We start from the raw sequence: 15,064 nt of genomic DNA, 5'->3' as shown, positions 1-15,064 counted from the left end.
TTTATGCCATGTATTAGGGCCTCTAGCTGTGACTTGTTTTTTTTCTGTAATCTTTATAGTTTTTGGTTTTATATTTAGGTCTTTGATCCATTTTGAATTAGTTTTTGTGTATGGTGTGAGGTATGGATCCTGTTTCATTTTTTTGCAGATGGATATCCAGTTTTGGTAGCACTATTTGTTAAAAAGACTATCTTTCCCCATTTGTTGGACTTTGGCCCTTTGTTGAGGATCAGATGACTGTAGGTAAATAGATTTACGTCTAAGTTCTCAATTTTGTTCCATTGGTCAATGTGTCTGTCATACCAGTACCAGTCTGTTTTGACTACTTTAGCTGTATACTACGTTCTGAGGTTAGGTAGTGCGAGTCTTCCTACTTTATTCATCTTCCAATAATGCTTTACTTATCCCGGGCCTGTTCCTTTTATATATAAAGTTAATGATTACTTTTTCTATCTCTTTAAGAAATATTGTTGGTATTTGGATGGAGATCGCATTGTATTTGTAGATTGCTTTGGGTGGAATTGTCATTTTCCCAATGTTGAGTCTACCTATCCATGAGCATGGTATATTTTTCTATTTCTGTAGATCTCTTTGGTTTTTTCCAGTACTGTTTTGTAGTTTTCTTTGCATAGGCTTCTTACATCCCTGATTAAATTTATTCCTAAGTATTTTATTTTTTTTAGGGGCTATTATGCATGGTATTGTTTTCCTAGTTTCCTTTCTTGTAGTTCTCTTCATTGGTGTATAGGAATCCAACTGATTTTTATATGTTTATTTTGTATCCCGGTACTCTGCTGAATCTATTAGTTCTGGTAGTTTTCTCGTGGAGTCTTTTTGGTTTTCTATGTATGGTATCATATCATTTGCGAATAGGGACAGTTTTACTTCTTTACCAGTTTGGATGCCCTTGATTTCTTTTTCTTGCCTTATTGTTCTAGGTAGGACTTTCAGCACAGTGTTAAATGGGAGTGGTGTTAAAGGGCATCCTTGTCTTGATCCTGTTCTCAGTGGGGAATGTTTTCAGTGTCCCTCCATTAAGAATGAAGTTGGCTGTTGGTTTATTAAGTTGAAGAATTTCCCCTCCACACCTGCTTCATTGAGAGTTTTTATCAGGAATGGATGTTGGATTTTGTCGAATGCCTTTTCCATGTCCGTTGAAATGATCATGTGATTCTTTATGTGGTGGGTTATGTTGATTGATTTTCTAATGTTGAAACATCCTACCTAGTGTGAATCCCACTAGGTTGTAGTGTATTATTTTTTTGATATGTTGCTGAATTCTATTGGCTAGAGTTTTGTTGAGAATTTTTGCATTTATATTCCATGAAACATACTGTTCTGTAATTTTCTTTTTTGTGGTGTCTTTGCCTGGTTTTGGTATCAGCGTTACGCTGGCTTCGTAGGATGAATTCAAAAGTGTCCCTTCCTTTTCTGTGTTCTGAAATAGTTTGAGTAGTACTGGTATAAGCTCTTCTCTGAATGTTTGGTAGAATTCTCCAGTGAAGCCATCTGGGCCAGGGCTTTTTTTGTCAGGAGTTTTTTTAATTACCTTTTCAGTCTCTTGTTATGAGTCTGTTCAGATTTTCAACTTCAGGTTGTGTTAGTTTGTGTAGGTGGTGTGTTTCTATAAATTTGTCAGTTTCCTCTGGGTTTTCATATTTGTTATAGTTTTTCATAGTACTCCATTATGATCCTTTTTATATCAGTTGGGCCTGTTGTAATTCGTCTGTTTCATTTCTTATTTGGGTTATTTGTATCTTCTCCTGTTTCTCTTTTGTCACGTTGGCCCGTGGTTTGTGGATTTTGTTGATCCTTTCAAAGAATCAACTTTTGGTTTTGTTGATTGTTTCTGTTGGTTTTCCCTTCTCTATTGCATTTATTTCTGCTCTGATCTTTATTATGTCCTTTCTTCCAGTGGCTGCAGGCTTCTTTTACTGATCTCTATTTGTTAAAGTTGTATAGCTAATGTTTTGGTTTTGTCCATTTCTTCTTTTTTTGATGTGTGCATCTATTGCTATAAATTGACCTCCTCATCCTGCCTTTGCTGTGTCCCAAAGGTTTTTATGTAATGTGTTTTCATTCTTGTTTGATTCTAGGAATTTTTTGATTCCATCTTTGATTTTTACTCTTACCCAGTGGTTTTTAAGCAAGGTGTTATTCAGTTTCCATGTAATTGCTATTTTTTGCTTGCTCTCTTCCTGTTATTAATTTCTGCTTTGATGGCATTGTGATCAGAGAAGATGCTTTATATTATCTTAATGTTTTAGATTTTGATGAAGGTTGCTCTGTGGACTAAGATGTGGTCTATTCTGGAGAACGTTCCATGTGCTTTGGAAAAGAATGTATACTTTCCAGCTTTTGGGTGGAATGTTCCATATATATGTGTGAGATCAAGTTGGCTAACTGTGGCCTTTAGATCTTCTGTATCTTTGTTGGGTTTTTCCAGGTGTTCTGTCCTTTACCGAGGGTGGTGTGTTGATATCTCCTACTATTATTGTGGAACTACCAGTTTCTCTTTTCAGTGCTGTTAGAGTTTGCTTTATGTATTTTGGAACCCTGTCATTGGGTGCATTGATATTTATTATGGTTATGTCTTCATGGTGGATTGGCCCTTTAATCATTATATAATGCCCTGGTTTGTCTTTTATGGGAGATTTGGTTTTAATGTTTATTTTTCCTGAGGTTAGTATTGCAACACCTGGTCTTTTTTGGTAGATGTTTTTGTTGATACATTTTTTTCTGTCCTTTGATTTTTAATAAATTTATGTCTTTTTTTCTAAGATGTTTCTTTTGTAGACAGTATATTGATGGGTCCTTTTTTTAATCCATTCTGTCAGTGTCTCTTTATGGGTGCATTTAAGCCATTTATGTTCAGTGTGATTATTGATGGATGTAAGTTTATTGCTGTCATTTTGTAGTGCTTTTTTTTTTTTTTTGTGATGCTGATGTTTTCTTAGTTCCTCCTATTCTTTTTGCAGAATTCCTTTCGTTTGTGGATTTTTTTTTTCATTTCTTTTGATTTTGTAGATTTTGTGTTTACTGTGACTTTATGTTTTTCATCTTTATTTTGATGAGTGGGTTTATTAATTTTCTTAGTGGCTACCTTGAAATTTACTCCATTTTCCTAAGTTTAAACCAGTCTTTTATTACTTGATTTTGTCTTGACTTTCTCTCCATTTGAAAGTTCTATACCTGCACCGTTGTTCCCTCTTTTATTGTTTTGACATTGTTGTCATTTACACATTGGCTTCTCTGATTCCCTTTGTAAATTTTTTAGTTTTGTTTTATCCTTGAGTGTTCATTATCTAGGTTGGTATCTGGCTGATGCTGTCTTAGGTGCTAAATTCAGGATGTTGCCGTATGTTTTTCTAATCGAAGGAATCCCTTTAATAATTCTTTAAGTTTGTTTTTTTACATATTCCCTTTATTTCTGTTTACCAGGAAATGTGCTTTATTTTGCAATCATATTTTAGTGAGTGTTTTGTCAGTATGCTACTCTTGGTTCACAGTTTTTTTCTTCAGTTTGACACGTCATCCCATTCCTTTCTTGCCTACATGGTTTCTGCCAATTAGTCAGCTTAGTCTTTTCTTCTTTTTCTTTTTTTAGAGCTTAATCTTATTTTTTCCCCTTCATATGTGACTCTATTTTTCTCGAGCTGCTCTCAGGTTTCTTTCCTTGTCTTTGGTTTTAGCTAGTGTGATTATGATATGTCTTGGTGTTTTTCTTTTGGAGTGTGTCCTATATGGGGTTCGTTGAGCTTCTCGGATGGTCAGCTTTTTATCTTTCATATTAGGGAAGTTTTCTGTTAGCAATTCTTCAATGATCCTTTCGGTGCTTTCCTTTTTCTCCCCCCTGTTCTGGAATTCTGAACACACGCACATTGTTGCTTGTGATTGTATCCCACATCATTCTCAGGGTTCATTTTTTTTCTTTGTTCTTTTCTCTAATTTTTCCTGAAACAAAGTGGTATCCAAGTATTTGTCTTCTATTTTGCTGATCCTGTCTTCCATTGTTTCATATTTATTCATAAAACGTCCTATTGCAGTTTTCATTTCTGAAATTTTGTTTATCCTTTGGATTTCTAATTATTGTTTTTGTATGATTTCTCATTTATTTTGACATTTTGTTCCTGTTTTCCTGAAGCCTACCATTTTTTGTCTGTATTTTCCATGAGTTTGTCTATTTTTTCCTTATTTTTGTCTACATTGTCCATCACCTGTTTGAGAACCCTGAATATTAGAGTTGTCAATTCCCTATCAGGTAGTTCTGGTGTCTTTTCTGTAGCAGAAGGTCATCTGGTGTTTTATTTGGCCACTTTCTGGAGCCATCCTCTCCTGTTTTTTAAATATGTTTTAATATTTTCTCTTGTCTCCACAACGTTCAGGAATTATTCGTTTATTGTTTGTGGATTTGATTGCTTTGTCCTGGGTTTTTGTTTTATTTGGTTACATCTGAGCAGGCAGGATGGGTGCGTTTTGTTGCTTGCTCACCTGTGGGCATGATAACTTCTCACCACCTTGTCCAGGTGGGCAGGGCTTTTCACTCAGCTATCGTGCAGCAGGGCTGGTCCAGCAGGTGTTGAGGGGTGGGGATGAGTAGTTTGTGGCACAAACTGGGTGTGATGGGATGAGGTCGGGGGGGGGCAGTGCATGGTGGGGCTCAGGGATAGCATTGGTACTGCTTGGGGGTGCAGCACTCTGCTCCCGGTGCAGATAAGCTGGAGGAAAAGGAGAGGATGTGATGTGCAGAGCTAAGTGGGTGGGTGAAAGAAGAGAAACAAAAGCAAAAAAAAAAAAAAAGGACAAATGAAGTGAAAACAAAAAAAAAGAGAAAAAAAGTAAATTAATTTGTAGTGTGATAGGATTCAACAGGTGGGGGCAGGACAGCCCCGAAGAGGCTGTTTCAGGGTGGCTCTCTAGCCAAATGGTGTGGCTTGGCCTGTCGAGAAGCGGTGTGGGTGACTCATGGGGCTGGGTGGCCAGGAGAAAGGAAAGAGGTCAGAGAGAGGAAACGGATAAACAAACAAAAATAAACTAATACTAGAAAAAAGTAAAAACAACATCAATGAAAAAAAGATGGTGGTGGGAAGCTGGCCATCAAGGATGGGGTGGGTGGGGTCACGGCGAGCTAATGTCTCTCTTGCCGGGTGGCACAGCAGGACCTGTCAGGAAGGCATGGAGGCAGCATAGGGCCTAGGTGGGGGGGAAAAAAAGGATTAGGGAAGAGATAAAGAAAAACAAAAATATGGCGCTGAGTGAGTCAGCCCGTGGGGGTGGCGCAGATCTGAGGAGACTGTGTGCCAGAGGTTCCCCAGCCGAGTGGTACTGCATAGCCCAAGATGTTGGGGGTGGCACATAGGGCTGGGTGGAAGGGACGGAAGGGAGAGAGAGAAGAAAAAGTAACAACAAAATAAGTAAATAAAATGGTACTGATGGAGCTGGTCTGTGAAGGTTGTGCAGGCCTGGATAGGCCACATGCAGTGACTCTCAACTGAGCTATGCAGCATAGCCCCTCCATAAGGGGCGGGTGTAGTGCACAGGGCTGGGTGGGTGGGAGGAAGGAAAGAGAGAGAAGAAATAGAAAAAAAGGAGGAGGACAAAAAAGAAAGCAAACAAAAAAATCACAGCACATCAAGAAGGGCAGGGGATGGCACATGGGGCTAGCTGTGCAGGTGAAAGGAAAGGAAAGAAGGGAGAGAGAAAGAAGCAACAAAAAAGGCAAAAAAAAACAATCATAAAACTAAGAAATAAAAACACGAACCCCCCTAAAAAAGGAACAAAGCAATCAAACCAAAAAATCAGCCCATCAAGAAGGGTAGGGGATAGCACACAGGGTCAGCTGGGTGTTAGAAAGGAAAGGATGGAAGGGAAAGACACAGAGAAGCAACAAAAAGGCCAAGTGTGTGTGTGTGTGTATATATATATATATATATATATATATATATAAACCCAGTGCTGTAAAATGAACAAAGCAAACAAGCTAAAAAAGTCACAGTCTGTCAAGAAGGGCAGGGAATGGCCCAGCGTTAGCTGTGCAGGAGAAATGAAAGCAAGGAAAAGAGGCTTCGTTCTTAGAGATAGACTTGCCATTGGAACCATAGTTTTTGAAGTCTGTTTGCTAAAACTGTCTCTCTTCTGGTCAGTTCTTCAAATATGCTTTTTCCTGCTACAGGACTTTTGCACATGGAGTTTCCACTCTCAGGAATATGCTTTTCAGGTTAATGCCTACTCATTCTGCAGATATCAATTGAAATGTTGTAATTTTCCCTCATCCTCCAAACTAATACCTTTAATCTCATAGCCACATTCACCACTTCTTTGTAATACTCATTGTAGTTGTAAGTTATGGTCATTTGTATGATTATTTCACTATTATCTAATCTAATATTACTCCATGAGGGCAGAAACTATTGCCATCTTTCTTTGGTGTTCATATTCAAAGTTTCTTCAGCAATGCCTGACAATTACTAAGTACTGAATAAATATTTGTTGAATAAATAACCATATGAATGAAGCATAGGGTACTACTCTTATACTTCCATTTTGTTAGGAAACTTAGTGCAGGGAGGGTAAGTGCTCAGGATCTCATAACTAGGAAGTAGCAAGCTGGGATTTGAGCTCCAGTAAGCCTGGCTTGAAAGCCTGAGCCCTTTCACTGAAAATTTCACAGCGTTCTCTTTCATCTATACTTGTTTTAGAGCTGTTTTCTTTCATCCACTTGATTCCTGAAACAATGTAAAGTCTATGATATTACCCCTCAATTTCATAAATACTGCCCTTTAAATATCTTAAAGCAATCTCACTGTTTACCAAGTAAGGTTGGAGTTTCTAGTTCATCACTTAGTACTAGTTAATTAAAAGTTTTTTGTTGCACTTACTTAAATCTGTATTTTTTCTAATTTCTTTGAATAGGATAACAAAAGTCTTTTTTCTTTTATGAGACGGCCTTTCAAATACATAGAAACGTAATCGTCTGTCCCCCTTTTCTTTAGGTCATCATCTTAGTCATACTGTTCGTCAGTGTGCTTCTTCGAATGTGATAAGAAAGGCTGGATGTTTTACCTCAGATGTGATCTCACTTTTAAAGACTTCAGAGAACACATCACTTAATGTTATCTAGATGCTATGTTTCTTATTATATCCTGAGAAAACTTTTTGGAGGCACTGCATCATAGTGGGTTTTTTGTCTGGGCATATTTCAAATGGATTTTTTATTTGTGGAGAGGGATGTTACGTGTTATGGTCATAAGCTTTACGTTCAGAACCAGACTGTTTTGAGTTTGAATCCTGGCTGTACCACTTATGAGGTGTGCTACTTAGTCTTATTACACTTCAGTTTCCTCAGGAGTAAGACAGTTCCTACCCCGTATAGTTATTGTGAAAATTAAATGAGATAACACAAGGGAAGCACTTCGTGCAATGACGAACATACAATAAATATTGAATACATATTAAGTTATTATTATAATATTCAAGATAGAAAACATTTTCATAAAATACCAATATCGTGTCATCCCAGAAACGGTATTTTTATTTTTTATTTTTTTTAATTGTGTTTTAAGTGAAAATTGACAAATCAAGTCAGTCTCTCATACAAAAAATTTACATACACCTTGCTGTGTACTAGTTGCTCTCCTCCCGATGAGAGAGCACACTCCCTCTCTCCACCCCGTACTCCCTGTGTCCATTTAGCCAGCTTCTGTCCACTCGTGCCTTCTCACCTCTTCTCCAGACAGGAGCAGCCCACATAGTCTCATGTGTCTACTTGAGCCAAGAAGCCCATTCCTCACCAATATCATGTTCCACCTTCTAGTCCAATCCAATCCCTGTCTGAAGAGTTGGCTTTGAGAATGGTTCCAGTCTTGTGTTCCCTGTCAGGGCAGTCATCGGTTGTAGCCAGGCACCATCTAGTTCTTCTGGTCTCAGGCTGATGTAGTCTCTGATTTATGTGGCCTTTTCTGTCTCTTGGGCTCATAATTACCTTGTGTCTTTGGTGTTCTTCATTCTCCTTTGTTCCAGGTGGGTTGAGAACAATTGATGCGTCTTAGATGGCCGTTTGCCAGATGCCACTCACCAGTGTGGGATGCAGAATGTTATCTTAATAGATGATGCCAGTTGACTGAGATGTCCCCTGACACTGTGGTCCCCAGAACCCAGCCCCGCTACTCTGGCCTTCCGAGCATTTGGTTTATTCAGGAAACTTCTTTGCTTTTGGTTTAGTCCAGCTGTGCTGACCTCTCCTGTATTGTGTGTTGTCTTTCCCTTCACCTAAAATAGTTCTTGTCTACTATCTAATTAGTGAATATTCCTCTCCCTCCCTCCTTCCCCATCCTCGTAACCATCAAATAATATTTTCTTCTCTGTTTAAACTATTTCTTGAGTTCTTATGATAGTGGTCTCATACAATAGCATGATAGTCTTGAACAACATTTGTGTTATATTACAATATCTGGATTTTTTTCACGTAAATTTCAGTGACATATGTATCTTAACAGGTGGTATTTAACTTTTTATTGAATAGCTTACATGTAGGAAAGTACATACATCATCAATATGCAACTTGATGGATTATCATAAAGTGAATACCAAAAACCTGTTGCCATTGAGATGATTCCCATTCATAATCAGCCTATAGGACAGAGTAAAACTGCTCCATAGGGTTTTGTGGGCAGTAATCTTTATGGGAGCAGATTGCCAGGCGTTTTCTTCTGTGGGGTGGCTGGTGGCTTCGAACCACGAACCTTTCAGTTAGCAGCCAAGCATTTAACCAATGTGCCACCAGACCTCCCCTCTCCACTCTTCTGACCACCTCCCAGGTCAAGAAATAGAATATTTCCTGCACCCCTGAAATCCTTCAGGCCCCTTTCCAGCCTTTACCCACCTGCTCATCTCCCCAGAAATAACTACTAGACTACTAATATCACAGGCAAAACTAACCTATCTTTGAACTTCATGTAAATCTAATCATACAGACCATATTTTTTTATGTTCGGCTTCTTTCATCAGGATTATATTTGTGAGATTCTTCTAGATTGTTGCATGTAGTTGTATACTTTTACACAAATAGATTTGATTTTTATATTTTAGAACTGTTAACCTGCTTATATATTGTTTTTTAAAAAGCAACTAATATTCATATGGTACTTTGTAGTTTGCAAAGTATATCTCCATGATCCTCATGAATTTTTATGAAGTTTGGCGTTTAGTACTCTATTAGATTCAAAAACTATTAACCGTTAATGTTTTTCTTGTATTGTCTCTGTTAAATAAAAAATTTTAAAGATATCTTTAAATATTTCAATAAGACAATACTTAAAATGTTCTCAGTCTTATAATTAAAATTAACCATTAAATGATACTTGTTTTCATGATCACATTTTGTTTGTTCAGTGAAATTTTATAAATAAAATCATTATTAAAGTAAGCTTATCCATATTGTGCACACAGTGTCACGAGAAGCACTTTCTCAGAAGTTAGATGTGGATTCCAACCTAGCCTTTTACTTGCTGAACTGGCCTTAAGAAAGTAACATAATTATTTTAGGGCTTACTTCATCTGTAAAATACTGATGTTGTAAGAGACAATCTTTTGATATTCTTCCCAGCTCTGAGGATATTTGTTCTTATGATTTGATTTGAAATCTGGGGCCATTCCTTTGTTGTTGTTAACGAAATTTTCAATAAAAAGAATACATGCCAGCTAGAGGGCAGAAGGAATCTTAAAGTCGATTACTCCAAACATGACCCTTTATTTAGTTAGATGCTTTGGTGCATGTTTTTGTTATCTGTCATTGAGTCGGTTCCGACTCACAGTGACTCTATATACAGCAGAACAAAACACTGCCTAGTCCTCTGGCATCCCTCACAGTTGTTGCTATGCTTGAGCCCATCATTGCAGCCACTGTGTCAGTCTGTCTTATTGAGGTTCTTCCTTTCTTTCACTGTCCCTCTAATTTGGTGCATAGAATGGCCTTGGTGTGGTATTTGTAGTACCTGGGAATGTCTTGAGAGATTTTCATAGACCTCTTAAACTACCTAGAAATATTTTTGTATTTATTGATGGTTGTATTGTGGGAATGAGTTTTCAAGGTGTTCTTAATAGAGGAAGTTTTGTTTAGGAAGACACTTTCCAACTTATCTGCTTATAAATGTACCATACGATCTATGACTTAAGGACTATGTGCGGCATCTCTTCCTTTCCACTTGTCTTCCCTCTTCTCATTAGTTATACTCCTGGTTAATTTATTCCATTCTCAAGTCTGGTGAATGCAGAGTGAAACAAAACAAAGATATATTTCATTTTTTAAAAATACTTACCAGACTATATTAAATCATTGGTACATAATCTATTTTCTAAAATTTGTAAGGGACAATTCAGTAACTTCAGTCCCTTCCTCCCAATTACTGAGACCAAATCTTTAGTTGTCTCACGAAAGGGAAATTCAGTTACTAGGCTTTCGAATAGGAACCTAGTCTTTTAATTATGTTAAAAAGATGGAAAAATGTTACATTTTATTCATATAATAATGTACAATGGTTTTTTTTGTAGTTGGGAGAAGGAGAGAAATTGGTGAGAGCTCTTTTTGCTGTGGCTCGAGAACTTCAACCTTCTATCATTTTTATAGGTAAGAACATGTTTTCTTCTAAGTTAGTTTAATAGTCATGAAATTCCTCTCTCCAAATATGAGAAATAGGTAAGATTATTCAGAAGGAAAAATTTTTGAAGGTCAGTATTAAAGACTGTCTAATAAATTAAGTAGGGCCCGCTGTATTAATAACTCATATTGAACCAGATTAATCTAAAATGACTCACACAGCTTGGCCTTTAATAAAGCTTTTTGTTTGTATTTCTTTTAGATGAAGTTGACAGCCTTTTGTGTGAAAGAAGAGAAGGAGAACATGATGCTAGTAGACGTCTAAAAACTGAATTTCTAATAGAATTTGATGGTGTAAGTGTTGATTTTTAATGTGGCAGTATTTCTGTATATATAAATATATATATTTTAGATGACCAATTAGAAATAGTTTTTTTTTCCTTATTGTACTTTAGATGAAGGTTTACAGAAAAAAAATAGTTTCTCATTAAACAGTACACGTACTGTTTTATGACATTGGTTAATAATCCCTTGACATGTCAGCACTCTGCTGGGTGAACTTCCAGAGTGACTTCATTACTGAGATAAAAGGGTGCAGGGGGACCACACTCTAGGGTTTCTTCAGTCTGTCAGACCAGTAAGTCTGGTCTTTTTTTGTGAGTTAGAATTTTGTTCTACATTTTTCTGCAGCTCCTTCCAGGACCTTGTATTGTGATCCCTGTCAGAGCAGTCAGAGGTGGTAGCCGGGCACCATCTAATTGTACTGAACTCAGTCTGGTGTCGACCATAGTAGTTGAGGTTCATTAGTCCTTTGGACTAATCTTTCCTTTGAGAAATGCAAATATTTTTATTATATTTTTCTTTGTTGGTACTTTTTCTAAAAGTATTGAAAATATTTTGGTTTATAGGTGCAAACTGCTGGAGATGACAGAGTACTTGTAATGGGTGCAACCAATAGACCACAAGAGCTTGATGAGGCTGTTCTCAGGTAGGGAGATTTATGTGAACATATGCACATTTATTACAGATATATTTACTCATGTGTTCATCTCATATGTTTATTTCCTTTACTCTCTGTTTTAAGACTAAATTCATTATTTTTCTCTACATACTGTCTTCTGGCCTCTTGTCACCAACTAAATAAGGTTTTTGAGGAAAGGGCCAGCGTATCAAGAGAACTAATCTTCACTTTGTGATTTTAGGCTAATTGCTCAATTCTTTTGGGTTAAATAAAATTATCTTTAAACTCCAAAACTGATTTGTACCCTCTTTCACTGGGCCTAATGAGAAGCTGATAAAGGCAAGGCTCATGAGAACTATGTTCTGTGTTCTTGCGTGTTTGAACAAATTCATTGCCTTCATGTTGGAAAGACAGTTTGAATCTGTATAAAATTCCTGGGCTTCTGTTTCTTTGCCTGAGGAATTTATAGCATTGCACCATTGTGTCTAGGATTGTACATTTCAGTGCAAAAGTCTGAAGCCAGTCTCATTTTTTTTTTGCATTTATATATCATTTGAAATTTTTTTCTTTCTTTACTGAATAGAATTTTTAACCACTGAAGTCTAGTTGTTGGGTGAATTTGTTGATTGACTTGTACTAGTTTTTGAAAGATTTTATTATATCTTAAAATTGGTAGTTTGGAACCTCCTTTATTTTGGAAAGGTTGTTTTGAATATTCTTTCATATTTTTTCCTAACCCATATGGGTTTTTTCTTTAGCACACAAATTATGCAATATGTTGGATCTTTTTTGTCTTCTATGTTGTAATTTCCTTTCTAATCCATTTTAAATCCTGTATCTTTTTTGTTTTGTTCTGTTTTCCTAAGCCTTTCATCCTTATTTCTTACTTGGGTAGTGTCTAATCTCCTTTCAGCTACTTCTGTTGTAAGCTTTGTTTATGTTGTGGCTTTCTTTTTCTTATTTATTACCTTTCCTGACCTCTGCTGTCACATTATTTCATGGTCACAATTTTAATTTGCTCTATAGCAGAAGCTTTTTGTGCATGTTCTTTATTTTATCTGCTTTATGTTTACAGTTTTCTTCTCCCTTTCTCCCTTGTTTTTTTTGGTAGTTTTTTTTTTTTTTTTATCAGTCTTATGCCTTTTCCTTATTTTTATGTATTTAAATAATGGGGATTTTCTTGGAAAATCTACTTTTGGAAGGGATAGAAAAGTAAGCTACGGAGCAGATATCTTTTTTTTTTTTTGCAGTAGGAATTTATTTTTTATTGTGCTTTAAGTGCAAGTTTACAGATCAAGTCAGTCTCACACACAAACTTATATACACCTGCTACATACTCCCTATTGCTATCCCCACTAATGAGACAGCACGCTCCCTCCCTCCACTCTCTCGTCCATTTCACCAGCTTCTAACCCCTTCTACCCTCTCATCTCTCCTCCAGGCAGGCAGGAGATGCCAACATAGTCTCAAGTGTCCACCTGATCCAAGAAGCTCAGTCCTTACCAGCATCCTACTCCATCCCATTGTCCGGTCCAATCCCTGTCTGAAGAGTTGGCTTTGGGAATGGTTTCTGTCCTGGACCAACAGAAGGTTTGAGGGCCATGACCACCAGGGTCCTTCTAGTCTCAGTCAAACCATTAAGTCTGGTCTTTTTGTGAGAATTTGGAGTCTGCATCTCATTTCTCTCCTGCTCCCTCAGGGGTTCTCCATTGTGTTTCCTGCCAGGGCAGTCATCGGTTGTAGCCGGGCACCATCTAGCTCTTCTGCTTTCAGGCTGATGTAGTCTCAGGTTTATGTAGCCCTTTCTGTCTCTTGGGCTCAAAATTACCTTGTGTCCTTAGTATTCTTCATTCTCATTTGATCCAGGTGGGCTGAGACCAATTCATGGATCTTAAATGGCCGTTTGTTAGCGTTTAAGACGCCAGACGTCGCTCTCCAAAGTGAGATGCGGAATGTTTTCTTAATAGATCTTACCATGTGAATTGACTTAGATGTCCCCTGAAACCGTGGTCCCCAAACCCCTGCCCCTGCTTCGCTGACTTTCAAAGCATTCAGTTTATTCTGGAAACTTCTTTGCTTTTGGTTTAGTCCAGTTGTGCTGAACTCATCTGTATTGTGTGTTATCTTTGCTGTCACCTAAAGTAGTTCTTGTCTGTGATCTAATTAGTGAATACTCCTTTCTCACTGTCCCTCCCTCCCCCTTTTCATAACAATCAAAGAATATTTTCTTCTCTGTTTAAACTATTTCTCAAGTTCTTATAATACTGGTCTTATACAATATTTGTCCTTTTGCAACTGACTAATTTTACTCAGCATAATGCCTTTCGGATTCCTCCACGTTATGATATGTTTCACAGATTCATCACTGTTCTTTATTGATGCGTAGTATTCCATTTTGTGAATATACCATAATTTATTTATCCATTCATCCATTGACAGGCACCGTGGTTGCTACCATCTTTTTACTATTGTAAACAGTGCTGCAGTGAACATGGGTGTGCATATATCTGTTTGTGTAAAGGCTGTTATTTCTCTAGGATATATTCCAAGGAGTGGGGTTGCTGGATCGTATAGTACTTCTATTTCTAGCTTTCTAAGGAAGTGCCAAATCGATTTCCAAAGCGGTCGCACCATTTTACATTTCCATCAGCAATGTGTAAGTGTTCCAATCTCTTTACACCTTCTCCAACATTTATTATATTTTGTTCCTGGATTAATGCCAGCCTTGTGGGAGTAAGGTGGAATCTTGTTTAGTTTTGATTTGCATTTCTCTAATGGCTAATGATCGTGAACATTTCCTCATGTGTCTGTTAGCTACCTGAATGTCTTCTTTACTGAAGTGTCTGTTCATATCTTTTGCCCATTTTTTACTTGGGTTATTTGTCTTTTTGGAGTTGAAGTTTTTGCAGTATCATGTAGATTTTAGAGATCAGGTGCTGGTCGGAAATGTCATAGCTAAAAACTTTTTCGCAGCCTATATGTAATCTTTTTACTCTTTTGGTGAAGTCTTTGGATGACCATAGGTGTTTGATTTTTAGGAGCTCCCAATTATCTAGTTTTTCTTCTGCATTGTTAGTAATGTTTTGTATACTGTTTATGCCATGTGTTAGGGCTCCGAATGTTGTCCCTATTTTTTTCTTCCATGATCTTTATCGTTTTAGATTTTATATTTAGGTCTTTGGTACATTTTGAGTTAGTTTTTGTGCATGGAGTGAGGCATGGGTCTTGTTTCATTTATTTTGCAGATGGATATCCATTTACGCCAGCACCATTTGTTAAAAAGACTGTCTTTTCCCCATTTAACTGTTTTGGGGCCTTTGTCAAATATCAACTGCTCGTATGTGGATGGATTTATGTCTGGATTCTCAATTCATTCCATTGGTCTATGTATCTGTTGTTGTACAAGTACCACGCTGTTTTAACTTCTGTGGCCGTATAATAAGTTCTAAAATCAGGCAGAGTAAGGCCTCTCACTTTGTTCTTCTTTTTCAGTAATGCTTTACTTATCC

At 37.2% G+C, this 15,064-nt stretch overlaps 1 protein-coding gene across 5 annotated transcripts in view; it reads left to right on the top strand.

The window, feature by feature from the left end:
* SPAST (spastin) overlaps window positions 1–15,064 on the top strand; it is a 110,075-nt gene that overhangs the window by 67,477 nt on the left and 27,534 nt on the right. For 4 of the 5 annotated variants that reach the window (XM_023555248.2, XM_010595844.3, XM_010595843.3 and 1 more), the window contains 3 exons: window positions 10,549–10,624; window positions 10,857–10,948; window positions 11,503–11,582. In XM_023555248.2, coding sequence (XP_023411016.1) covers window positions 10,549–10,624; window positions 10,857–10,948; window positions 11,503–11,582 — 248 coding nt within the window. Of the gene's footprint in view, window positions 1–10,548; window positions 10,625–10,856; window positions 10,949–11,502; window positions 11,583–12,996; window positions 13,146–15,064 lie in introns of all 5 variants that reach the window. The other variant, XR_010319487.1, reaches the window with a different exon arrangement.

The sequence above is a fragment of the Loxodonta africana genome, chromosome 26, assembly GCF_030014295.1.
Source record: "Loxodonta africana isolate mLoxAfr1 chromosome 26, mLoxAfr1.hap2, whole genome shotgun sequence".
Taxonomy (NCBI): Eukaryota; Metazoa; Chordata; class Mammalia; order Proboscidea; family Elephantidae; genus Loxodonta; species Loxodonta africana.
Note: the sequence above shows the minus strand (reverse complement) of the source record. Positions and strands in the feature narration are given on the sequence as shown.